Genomic DNA, 14,089 nt, shown 5'->3' with positions numbered 1-14,089 from the left:
TAAATAAGCGGCCTTATTACATTTAAAAGCCCAAAACCTCAAACGTAATTAAAAGGATGTCCAGTTCACCGAAGAAAATCAAACTTTCGAGCGGTGGCCACTCAATTCCTCACACTCCAAGCCCACTATGGTTGGGGATTTCTGCGTGGATGAAAATAAAAGGGGTGAGTTTGGGAAACTCAGTGTAAGGAAAACCCATTCAAAGCCCAAGTCACTCAGCTTATTGGGCCTAAGCCCATTCAGTAATATGATGGTCTTGGGCGAGCCCTTTTCAGATTATAATAAAGCTGGGCCTTAGCCCCTTATTCAGATAATGATATGGCCCATAGGCCCATTTCAAAATACATGCAACATCAATAAACATATGCAAGCCCATTTGGGGAGACTACTCAACCCACCAACCACTACACTCCACCCGTACCAGCCATACACTCCATGTGGGGAATAACTCAACCCACCAACCACTACACTCCACCCGTACCAGCCATACACTCCATGTGGGAATAACTCAACCCACCCACCTAACACTCCACAGCTTAAATTCTCGCTTCGATTAACGATAAATTGAGGCAAAGCCTCCAAGACGTGGACAAGCCACTTTCAAGATTCCTCCGTCAATATCCCAGTCCCATGTATTAGATAATAACAACATGGCATACAAAGAAATAACAACAATCAAACATGCATTTAAGTCAATTTAACCTAGGGGTATTTCTTAATTTATCTCCTAGGGGTAAAGCGTAAATTTTTCACTTTTAAAGGTATTTCAGAATTTATCTATTTTAGGGTTTTTCATGCATATTCTTACTTTTCACGTACTAATGTAATCACGCATCGAGGGTTCTTACTGAATTGGGCCCGCTGGCCTATCATTCCAATTTTGGCCCATTAAGCCCAAAAATATTGAGGCACGTAAATCATGCACTTTGCGTCAAACATTGTAACTTACCAAAAACATTAATCGATTTACCTCACGAGCATTCGCACACTCGCAAATCTACAAAATACAGGTTTTCGGCATTTCGCCTTTTCGACTTTTGTCGATCTAGACTAAGAAAGAGGGTGTTAGTTACACGCCTGTTTGCGACGATATGCTGACGAGATCCACACACGAACCGCCTACAATTGGATTACTAACACGTTAATCTAACTATTTAAATACAAACTACGTATTAACCCCTTAAAATATTCGATCAACCACACCTATAGATCATAGTAAGCTTATAAGAAATCAATAAGTAACTCATTAACAAATTTTTGTCAATGTTTACCACATAATCATAATTTCACTGCAATCTGTCTTCCTGAGCAACAGTCACTAAATTATTTATAACTGAAGCTACGAAACTCCAAATCAAGTTCTATTAATTTTCCCTGAAAATAGACTCATATATCTTTTATCCGTAAAATTTTCAGAATTTTTGGTATGGCCAATCAATACCAGATTTTTCTTAAAGTTTCCCATGTTTCACTGTTTGACTAATCTAACCACTCTTCATTACAAATCAAATTTCTCATTGTACAGAATTCAAAATATGTTCTTGTTTATTTCATTAGAAACTAGACTCAATAAGCTTTAATTACATAATTTATTCAGCTTCTAATTCAAGTCCCACAATTTATGGTGATTTTTCAAAGTCACGTTCTCGCTCATTGTCCCAAGCAGATTTATTACCAAATCACTCTTTCACACATACCTTGCATGCATGTTATTTAAACATGTATATCACCAATCAATCATCACATATCTATGATTTTACTTAAGTATAATCTCCATTTCATCATTTTAAAGCACAACATGTTAGCTGATTTTTCCTTTAACATCTAAGGCACATGCATGCTCATCTGCTTGGCTCAACTTCACCTATCTTCCATTTTTCATCAAAAGAACATGAAACAACAACCATTTCCTTCATTTTAATTCATGACTAAATGCTCACAACACAACTAAAAATCAAAATATACTTCAAGAGTTAAGGTAGAATCAAGAAGAACTCATGAACCTCAAAATAGAAGCAAGGTACCAAGAACTTACCTTCAATTTTCCTCCTCCTAATGACCGAATACTCAAGAGCTTTCTCCTCTCCTTTCTCTTCTCTAACTTTCAGCTATGATGAACAAAGATGGACAAAACTTTGTTCTTTTCACCTCTTTTTCTTTTAATAAAACTTCATATTTCATCCATTTAATTCTTTAATACAAAAGACATGAAATTCTTATCATGAAACATTTACCTAACCCATTATCATGAAACATTTACCTAACCCATTATCATTGAACATTTACCTAACCTATTATCATGAAACATTTACCTAACCCATTATCATGGAACATTTACCTAACCTATTATCAATTTGTATCAATTTGTACCATAAATTATGGATATCAAGTGTACATTTTGTCTACAACAACATGATGGTTGGCCACTTCATGTAAAATGGGAGGTTTGTCATGCAAATCCTCCTATTTTGCACTCCTATTTATTTGGCCACTTCAATTTAGCCTATAGCATTTTCAAACATTTTCACATAGGTCCTATTTCATAATTTCACCCCTTTTTTCTTATGGAACAAAAATTAACTAAAATTGCCGGGTTCTATCTTAAACTTGGGCCATCTAGAGGCCCACTAACATAATTAAACCTATGCCAACAGTCACAGGATTCCTGAAAATTAGGGCGTTACAACTCTACCCTCCTTAAAGAAATTTCGTCCTCGAAATTTACCTAATCAAACAGATGAGGGTATTCTTTGTTGCATCGTCTCTTCGCTCCCAAACTCAGAAGTTTCCCCTTCCTTAACTTGTTGAAAACGAGCGACCAAAGACTCATATTCCAACTGCTTTTCCTTAATCTGATCCACCCAGGTTGGCCTCACTTGTAACTCAACCAACAGACTTCCATCATCATAGACTCGCACGAGCAAACATTGCTCTCGGATCGAATCTGACTCTACGACTTAGAGCATCGGCTACCACATTAGCCTTGCTTGGGTGATACTCGATCGAACAATCATAATCCTTAAGCAATTCAATCCATCTCCTTTGCCTAAGGTTCAGCTCCTTCTAAGTCAAAAAATACTTAAGACTCTTATGGTCGGTGTATATAATACACCTTTCTCCGCACAAGTAATGTCTTCAAATCTTAAGTGCAAATATCATCGCCGCTAACTCTAAATCATGAGTCAAATAGTTTCCCTCATGAAGCTTAAGCTATCGTGATGCATATGCAACCACCTTACCTCTTGCATTAACACGCAGCCCAAACCCACGTGTGATGCGCCACCGACACAAGAAAATCATTCCCGGACTCTACTGAATTAACACAAGTGCTTCAGTCAGAACTTTCTTCAACTTCTCAAAAGCTTCCTGTTGTTTCTTAGTCCATACAAATGGTACTCCTTTCCTTATCTGTTTTGTCGAAGGTGCTACTATCACAGAAAAACCTTCCACAAACCTTCTGTAGTATCCTGTCAGTCCTAGGAAACTCCGTATTTTCGACACTGACCTAGGCGGGTTCCACTCCAAAATCACTTCAATTTTCCGAGAGTCCACCTTAATCCCCTCAGCAGAGACCACATGTCCTAAGAAGGTTACCTCCCTCAACCAAAATTCACACTTGCTGAACTTCGCAAAGAGTTCCTTCTCCCTTAATACTTACAGCACTATACGGAGATGCTCATCATGTTTCGTTTCAGATTCAGAATATACCAAGATATCGTCAATAAAGACGACTACGAACTGATCTAAAAATAGTTGGAACACACGATTCATCAAATCCATAAATGCTGCAGGAGCGTTCATCAGTCTAAATGGCATAACCAAAAGCTCGTAATGACCATACCGAGTCCTGAATGCTATTTTATGGATATCTACCTCTTTGACCCTTAACTGATGATATCCAGATCGAAGGTCGATCTTGGAAAATACAGAAGCTCCTCTAAGCTGGTCGAACAGATCATCAATCTTTGGCAGTGGATACTTATTCTTAATCGTCAGTTTGTTCAACTGGCGATAATCAATGCACATCCGTATCGTACCATCCTTCTTTTTCACGAATAGCACCGGTGCTTCCCATGGAGACACGCTTGGCCTAATGAAGCCCCTATCCAACAACTCTTAAATTTGAGCCTTTAACTCCACTAACTCCTTCGGTGCCATCCTATACGGTACGATGGACACGAAGCGCCGCTCGTGCAACAAATCTATTCCAAACTCAACTTCTCGATTCGGAGGCAATCCTGGAAGCTCCTCCGGAAAAAACATCTTGGAACTCCTTTACGGTCCTAACCTTATCCGCTGTCAATCCCTCCTCTTCTGACTGACTTACAAATACCAATTAGGCCTCACAACCTTTCTGAATCCACTTTTCGGCTCTTAATGCCGACACCACATTGGACAAATAATCCCTTCGCTCACCTATCACCATAACCTCCTCATCCTTTGTGGTCCTTAACACCATTCGTTTAGTAGCACAATCCAGGGTCGCTTTATGCTTAACAAGCCAGTCCATTCCCAAAATGAGATCAAACTCTCCGAATGGTAACTCCATCAGATCTCCAGGGAAAATCTTACCTTGAGTTTCTAAGGGTACATCCCTATACAGTTTGTCTACCCTAACCGAGTGACCCAAAGGACTTAGTACAGATACCCCATTCACAATCTCCTCAGAGCAGTCCAAGTCGTCCATAATCTATTCTGTGGCCTCCAACCAATATTCCGCCACATTCGGGGCTATACCAGACACGCCCCTAACGATCTCCGCTCCGTTAGCACGGAGTCATTCAGAAATCGATCCTCAAATTTCGTTGCCCGAACTTGTCCCGGTAACCCTTTCTAGAACACGAAGCATTGCCTGTGACGGGGAATCATCCTCGGTACCGCGATCATGAGACTCTACCTCATTATCGGTGGTACGGTGCATCCACCGCCAGTATATGTCTCAAGACGAAGATCTCGCCGAGCACTTCCTCGGCTCCGTCCCACGGCCTCTTGTACTCATATCGTATTATCTTGATTACGAATTTTATGCATCAATTAATATTCCGGTGTTTATTACGAGATGTTTTATGAATCGACAAAGAGTTCGAGTTTGTTTTCGCAGAATTGAAGTCTAGCTACGCTTTGATCTCTTATCGATTTTCTTATGGTTTCAGATCATCCTATCTAGAGTATCATAATAGGATTTCATCTGATGCAGATAAGATGTAAAAATATTCGAAAGAGTTCGAGTAATACTTACGAGCTTGGTAGGAGATTGAATGCCACCTTCGAAGATCCAAATTTAAAAAAAATTGAGAATTTCTTTCCAAATTTTTTTAATCTTTGTTTTTGTAAACCCATTCCACAGCTGAGTTGTTGCAACTGGGCTCCGATACCACTAAATGTAGCACCCCAAACCCGCCTGAAGTTATGGCGGATCCGCATGCCACATCAAAACGTAAAAAAATTCCATTCTAAGTCCGAAAATCGTACTTAATGTTCAAAAGATTAATTCATTAAAGGTTAAAGTGAATGGAAGTCATGCACCGTAGGAAACCTAAAAAAGAGGTGGTGAGTCCATCGGATCGCTTAAGTACCAAGCTCCTTCGGATCCAATCCTAGACATGCATACCGCCATTGCCACACCTTAACGTCATGGATATTTCTAGGAAACCGATTCGATTAAGTCATTTTAGGAAAAGTGATTAATTTTGGAAAATATTTTCATTATGGAAGCTTTGCTTGTTGTCGTGTTATTTTGAAATCAACTGTTGTTTTAGAAAAAGCGCCTAAAGCTATCCAATTTCAACAATTAAAATAAGTATTACCTATCTTAGTAATACATATTAAAACCATCAAAATAAATAAGCGGCCTTATTACATTTAAAAGCCCAAAACCTCAAACGTAATTAAAAGGATGTCCAGGTTTACGGAAGAAAATCAAACTTTCGAGCGGGTGGCCACTCCGAATTCCTCACACTCCAAGCCCACTATGGTTGGGGATTTCTGCGTGGATGAAAATAAAAGGGTGAGTTTGGGAAACTCGATGTGTAAGGAAAACCCATTCAAAACCCAAGTCACTCAAGCCTATTGGGCCTAAGCCCATTCAGTAACATGGTCTTGGGCGAGCCCTTTTCAGACATAATAAACGGGCCTTAGCCCTTATTCAGATAATAAGATGGCCCATAGGCCCATTTCAAAATACATGCAACATCAAGAAACATATGCAAGCCCATTTGGGAGACTACTCAACCCACCAACCACTACACTCCACCCGTACCAGCCATACACTCCATGTGGGAATAACTCAACCCACCCAAATTTCAACACTCCACGATTGCAAGACATTCTTGCTCGATTAACGATAAATTGAGGCAAAGCCTCCAAGATCGTGGACAAGCCACTTTCAGTACTTCTCCGTCAATATCCCAATCCCATGCATTAGATAATAACAACATGGCATGCATAAATAACAACGATCAAACATGCATTTAAGTCAATTTAACCCTAGGGGTATTTGGTAATTTATCTCCTAGGGTAAAGCGTAAATTTTCACTTTTAAAGGTATTTCAGTAATTTATCTATTTTAGGGTTTTCATGCATATTCTTACTTTTCACGTACTAACGTAATCACGTCATCGAGGGTTCTTACAAATTGGGCCCGTTGGCTATCATTCCAATTTTGGCCCATTAAGCCCAAAAATATTGAGGGCACGTAAATCATGCACTTTGCGGTCAAACATTGTAACTTACCAAAAACATTAATCGATTTACCTCACGAGCATTCGCACACTCGCAAATCTACAAAATACGTGTTTTCGGCATTTCGCCTTTTCGACTTTTGTCGATCTAGACTAAGAAAGAGGGTGTTAGTTACATCACTGCTTGCACGATATCTTGACGAGATCCACACACGAACCGCCTACAATTGGATTACTAACACGTTAATCTAACTATTTAAATACAAACTACGTATTAACCCCTTAAAATATTCGGTCAACCACACCTACAGATCATAGTAAGCTTATAAGAAATCAATAAGCAACTCATTAACAAATTTTTGTCAATGTTTACCACATAATCATAATTTCACTGTAATCTGTCTTCCTGAGCAACAATCACTAAATTATTTATAACTGAAGCTACGAAACTCCAAATCAAGTTCTATTAATTTTCCCTGAAAATAGACTCATATATCTTTTATCCGTAAAATTTTCAGAATTTTTGGTATGGCCAATCAATACCAGATTTTTCTTAAAGTTTCCCATGTTTCACTGTTTGACTAATCTGACCACTCTTCATTACGAATCAAATTTCTCATTGTACAGAATTCAAAATATGTTCTTGTTTATTTCATTAGAAACTAGACTCAATAAGCTTTAATTACATAATTTATTCAGCTTCTAATTCAAGTCCCACAATTTATGGTGATTTTTCAAAGTCACATTACTCTCTTTGTCCCAAGCAGATTATTACCAAATCACTCTTTCACACATACCTTGCATGCATGTTATTTAAACATGTATATCACCAATCAATCATCACATATCTATGATTTTACTTAAGTATAATCTCCATTTCATCATTTTAAAGCACAACATGTTAGCTGATTTTTCCTTTAACATCTAAGGCACATGCATGCTCATCTGCTTGGCTCAACTTCACCTATCTTCCATTTTTCATCAAAAGAACATGAAACAACAACCATTTCCTTCATTTTAATTCATGACTAAATGCTCACAACACAACTAAAAATCAAAATATACTTCAAGAGTTAAGGTAGAATCAAGAAGAACTCATGAACCTCAAAATAGAAGCAAGGTACCAAGAACTTACCTTCAATTTTCCTCCTCCTAATGACCGAATACTCAAGAGCTTTCTCCTCTCCTTTCTCTTCTCTAACTTTCAGCTATGATGAACAAAGATGGACAAAACTTTGTTCTTTTCACCCCTTTTCTTTTAATAAAACTTCATATTTCATCCATTTAATTCTTTAATACAAAAGACATGAAATTCTTATCATGAAACATTTACCTAACCCATTATCATGAAACATTTACCTAACCCATTATCATGGAACATTTACCTAACCTATTATCATGAAACATTTACCTAACCCATTATCATGGAACATTTACCTAACCTATTATCAATTTGTATCAATTTGTACCATAAATTATGGATATCAAGTGTACATTTTGTCTACAACAACATGATGGTTGGCCACTTCATGTAAAATGGGAGGTTTGTCATGCAAATCCTCCTATTTTGCACTCCTATTTATTTGGCCACTTCAATTTAGCCTATAGCATTTTCAAACATTTTCACATAGGTCCTATTTCATAATTTCACCCCTTTTTTCTTATGGAACAAAAATTAACTAAAATTGCCGGGTTCTATCTTAAGCTTGGGCCTTCTAGAGGCCCACTAACATAATTAAACCTATGCCAACAGTCACAGGATTCCCGAAAATTGGGGCGTTACATATTTAATTCATATTAGCGGAATAAATGAGATATTAATATTCGTAATTTATTTCAGTTCAATTAGAAGAAAATTTAAATTGGATTCAATAATTATCGAGTTGAATTCAAGTAGCTTGAGCTATCAATCGAACTGAATTCAAATTTAATAATATTTGACTCGAATGACTTATAAATCTTATCAAGTTTTTTATATTTTTATATTATTAAATTATGTTGTTGCCTTTAATTTATGTCATTAACTCTAAGCTTAATTATTGAGTCAAGCTTCAATAGTTTAATCATATTTCGAGTCGAGCTTGAGCTTAAAAATAGATGATTGATTGAGCTCGAATTGAGTATCCAACTCAAGCTTTGTAATATTTGGGGTCAGTTCGGCTCAATTACACCCCTAATTCATGCTTATATTCAAAGGACTATATTTCATATTAATATCAAAATATGTTTAACATAAAACTTTTGTGTCATTAAACGTAAAAATATCAATGTAATGTTTTGAAAGCCACCTAGTAAATAGATTTGGGTGTAATTGATTATAATTACAAAAACATGGCATATTTGGGGAACCATTGTAGCCGGTGAATCCTACCGAATTGGATGTAATTGAAGCACTCAATTACACTTTTTAATTCTTACGGGTGAGAATGAGAGTAATTACACATGTAATCACACCCAAATTCATTTTTTAAATTTATTTTTATAGAAGTTAAAAAAAAACATATTACAAACATGAATACATACAGTGCTTAAGATGATTATAGCAAAAATATATATAAATCCTATAAATGTATGTAATAAAATAATTTGTATGTTTTATAAAATTATAACAAAAATTATATTATTTAAATTCAAAAAATTTTGAAATTTATAATAAAAATTATTATAAAATAATATACATATTAGAAAAGTATTATAATATGTTTATTTATAAAAATTATGGTCTAATATGGACATAACTCATATTATATATTATAAAAATAATATATTTATTCATAAAAATATTATATATGTTTCTCATAAATATAAATAAGTTTCTAAAATTATAACAAAGAAGTATATTATTTGTAAGAATTGTTACAAAAGTTTTGGATATAAAACATTTTTATAAAGGTTATATATTATAAATTTTATATTATTTTTACTTAATTTACTAATTAACTTAAAATAAATTATTCTCTGAATTAAGTTTATATAAATTTTTATAATTAAAGGTACAAAGTATTTAGATGATGAGTCAAAATATTAGAAGGTTGATGCTATGCAAATATAAAAAAAATTTATTGCACCATATTGTGGGATATTATACCATTTAAGAGAATTGTGTCAAACCCAAACATCATAGATAGCTTGTAAACTCTTTAATTTGAGACACTCAGGGCTTCGAAATCTGATTGAGAAGACATTTGTTGTTCTAAAAAATATTTCTCATATTAACAACCTCACATTAGTAAAGCATTAAAAAATTAGATCATAGTAGCATATTGCATATTTCATAACTTCAATTATAAGTGGAACTAAAATGATTCATACTTCGTAAAAAGTGCACGGGAAAAATTAATATCAGTAATCTTAATGATGCAAATTCAAATTCAGATGATAATAAACTTAATTAAAGACCAATAGATGTTGAGATATAGCATATGTTAAACAATAAAGAGGAACAACCCGACAAAATTGTACTAGAACAATTAGATAAAATTACATATGATGTTTATTTTTCTAATTATTTTTATTAGTAATCACGTTATTAATTATTTTTTAAACTAACATAATACATTTGATGATTTGATTTTAATTTTTGTTACTTGTTTAAAAATTATTTTTATCGTACTAATAATATTTTGTAGTAAGTAATATATTTTAAAAGTATAAATTATGTAATTGTGTAATTACAATTTGTATTACTAAACATCACATAGACATTAATTTTTGTTACTTGTTTAGAAATAATTTTTAGTTTTTTCAATAAAAGGTAAGGGAAAAACTTGAGTTTTTTTTTATAGGAAAATTTCGTTGTTTTATACAAAATTGAGTTATAGAGAAAACTTGAATTTCATCTCTCATAGTTGAATAACTTAATTTCCTATAAAATCTCAAAATTTTTATAGAAAAAGATAAAATTAATTTTAAAAAGTAAATGAATGACCAAAATTAAAACTTAATAAAGTTGGTTAACTAAAATGAAAACAGCTGTTAACATTAATGCTTAATTTGTAAATTTATGAAAACATATGAAAGTTAAGTGACCAACTATGAATTTACCCATTTCTTTTGACCCACGCCATGTAAGGTAACACAGTAAATTTATGTGATTCGGTAAGTCACGGTATAAAATTACCAAATCCATCACCAAACCATCAAAGTGGAAGTCGACGTTTCACCCTTTTATGTCCGATTAATGTTTTATTTTTTTCCATCTATATCCTTATTGTCGGCAATTAACTACTACTATAGGGATAACATTTTATATTTTTATAAAATTGTCTTGTCCAAAAAATTTCTATCAAATACCAACCATATTACCAAATGACAAGTTTTGATTTATGACTTTTTGATGTGTGGGATCCTTAACTAACATTCATCTTATTTTGAATTAACTAACTAACATACATTTATTAGCATTTACTGGGTCTAATTTTTTCAATTATTTAACACTTGGTTAACGTAAACACCAAACAACCCATTTCGGGAAAAAAAATTAAACGAAAAATTACACTTTTAGGTCCACATATTTGTCAATTCTCACATAGACAACATAAAAATTAAAATCAACGACAACAATAATAATAGATTTATGTCACTACTCACTTGTAACAAATTTAGTTTTAATACCCACTGAAACAAAATGATTTCACGTCTTAGAATTTGATTATTAATTTCCTCAATTAGGTGATGATAACATTAATAATAATGAAATTGGTAGTTGTGAAAGTTTAATTCATAATTTTAAGCTACAAATGAAAAAGACATTTGAAATGCCTTGGAATAAGGATTAAGAATGATATTAATCTCAATTTGGTACTTCATAGGGCAGCACAAATTTCTCCTTCGACCTACTAAAACAAGTTTCAAGTGAAGCACTAAACTAATTGGCACACTTCTATCTAGAGGTGTCCATGGTAGGGTTAAACCTAACCAAAATCTTAGGTTTGTCTCAAAAAATAGGTCTAAAATTTTGTCTAAATCCGACAGAAAAAAATGTTAAAATTCGAGCCCGGCTTATCCGTATTAATTTTTTATATTATTTTATATATATTTTAAGCTTAATAATTAAAATTTTAAAATAATCAGCCATAGAATATGGGCCACTATAAACTTGAAAACCTATCGGACCCAACCCAACTAAAAAACCATTTCTTTCTTTTTAGCCCCTATTGGCTATTTGTTGCTTCACTGTACTATTTTCACCAAAACCCTACCGACTAATACCCTATGTTTTCTTTCCAAACCCTGCTTTCCCTCTCAGTCTCTCTTCTCATTTGATTCGAGGGCCTTCGTCAAGCTCAAACTCGGGTCTTTCATTTTCTTCACAAGGGAATCCCTTCAAGGTAGATTTTTTGTTTTACTTCTTTTTAAGCGGCCTTTTTCTAATTGCCTGTTGGGTGGCTTTTGTTGGTGATTCTTTATTTTTTTTCATTGTTTGTTTCGAGGGATTGTTTCTTTGCTTTTACGATGACCTTGCTTGATGTAATAACAAAGGCTTCGGCTAGTACCGAGCCACATACTTCTCAAGCAGACCACCCCATTGTTCTAAACACAGATGATATTTTCTTTAACTTAAAGCCTGAAGTTGAAAACACCAATCCCACATCGCTTGTTAATCCCCTTACTGGATGGGGAATCTCTCAAACCGATGCTAAACTCATTGACTTGAGCAAAAAGTTTTATACAAAGTTAAACAGAAAGCTCAAAGACATCCATAACTTTAATAAAGAAGAGTTTATTGGAATATTGAATCCATTTCTAGAGAAAATTAGGGAGAAAGGTGGAATTGTTATCGGGGTTGATCCAAATGATACTGGGTATACTTCTGTTTTGCTTGAGAAAGTTGGGTTTTTGATTGGTAGAGATGTTTTAAGTTTGGTTTTGGAAGCTTGTATTAGTTTGGAAATTTGGGAATTGTTAGAGGTGTTGATTTTTAATGGCCTTGTTGAACATTCGTGTTATCCCAATTTGGTTGTTAATATTGCTGCCAAGAAGCGGTCGGATTTGCTTTGTCTTTGCGTTAAACATGCTCGAAATTTGGGTTCGGTTGAGTTGCTTTGCATATTGAAATATTTTCTATGTCCACCTAAAGATAGTAATGTTAGTATGGTTAATGTGAGGAAGGAGTGGGAGAGTCAAGCTTTGCTGGCTATTGAAAAGGCCAAACTTGGAAAGAAATCACGTTTAGCCAAGGAGGCTTCGATTTTGCTTATGGTTGCATACGATGGGTTTTCAGATCCTGAGCTTTGTTTGCATTATTTGTTATCTTCGAACAATGTCGATGAGGTGATATTGTCGTCTTTGCTTGGTAAATTAGTCGGTAAAGAGTTGATGAATTTGATTCGATACTTGGGGAAATGGTTGAAAAAGTATGAGAGGTTTCCTCAAGCCATTCCATGTCCAAAGGCATCTTCTGCTTTAGGCTTAAAGGCCTGTGATTGGGTTCCCAAGGTCGAAGATGTTGTGAAATGTCTCGGGTTTGTCGTGGATGAGAACTTCTTTTCACTGATGTTGCAGCCCAAGTTCTGTGAAGAACTCAAATCTATTGAGGGAGTGGTTAGTTCCCTAGCATTTGAAGCAAGATTCTGTTGTTCGATGGCAAATGTAATCGAGAAGTTGAGAGCTGAAGATATTCAAAGCTAGGAATTACGGTAATGTTGCATTGACACACTTTCCCTATCATTTGCACTGCTGTGTCTAATATATTTTTGTTAACTAGACTTGTATTCCTTTTGGATTGAATCAAAGTTATTTTTATTCTTTTTGTCTGCTCATATTTAGATAGTTGAGTGCTTATGATTGCTTTGTTAGTTTCTATCTTTTGTTGAAGCTATCTATCTGCTAGTTGAAAAATGTTTATCTTGGAGTGGCATGGTTCGTTTATTAGTTAGTTAGCCGTTGACACTTTGATAGAATTATTCATGATCAAAAAGAGCCCTAGAATAGTACTTTAATTCGAGACTGCAGGCATGCATGCGCAGATACTTGCGTCAGTTCTATGATTAGGTAACCAGCTATTTGCTTTTTGTCATCATAAAATATGATCTCAATATGAAGAACCTAGATCAGGTTGTATTTTCCTAGGATCTTTCCAAGTTCTTTGCCTTAGGAAGTAAGTTGATTCTTGGATATAAATGAGCTCTACTTGAAGCATGGATCTTGTTGATCGAAACCACAAAAAGACCTTACAATTTTGAATGAGATAGGAAATATGATTGGAGAACTTTGTATCGTATGAAATACAATAATACTATGATCGATACGATGTCATGGTATGGAAAATAAATATTGGGTTTTTATTCTTTGGACCATTCCAAGTTCTTCACCTTAGGAAGGAAGTTCATTGAATCTCCAAGCATTGATCTTGTTTGTAGAAATTGAACCTCTATACAAATAGACTTGATAACTTCGGACACGATTGT

The 14,089-nt window shown here is 34.6% G+C and overlaps 1 protein-coding gene across 1 annotated transcript; it reads left to right on the top strand.

Moving 5' to 3' along the window:
* The first annotated feature begins 11,821 nt into the window (after positions 1–11,821).
* On the top strand, positions 11,822–13,520 carry LOC108461313 (uncharacterized). Its single transcript, XM_017761118.2, has one exon. It carries the CDS (start codon positions 12,135–12,137, stop codon positions 13,308–13,310), a length of 1,176 nt encoding a protein of 391 aa, XP_017616607.1. The 5' UTR covers positions 11,822–12,134; the 3' UTR covers positions 13,311–13,520.
* Positions 13,521–14,089: the final 569 nt, after the last annotated feature.

The sequence above is a fragment of the Gossypium arboreum genome, chromosome 11 (genome assembly GCF_025698485.1).
Source record: "Gossypium arboreum isolate Shixiya-1 chromosome 11, ASM2569848v2, whole genome shotgun sequence".
Taxonomy (NCBI): Eukaryota; Viridiplantae; Streptophyta; class Magnoliopsida; order Malvales; family Malvaceae; genus Gossypium; species Gossypium arboreum.
The sequence above is the reverse complement of the archived record's forward strand: the minus strand, read 5'-3'. Positions and strand labels throughout refer to the sequence as shown.

Coding starts and splice junctions, on each gene's coding strand:
- LOC108461313 (XM_017761118.2), top strand. CDS start 12,135: ATGACCTTGCTTGATGTAATAACAAAGGCTTCGGCTAGTACCGAGCCA.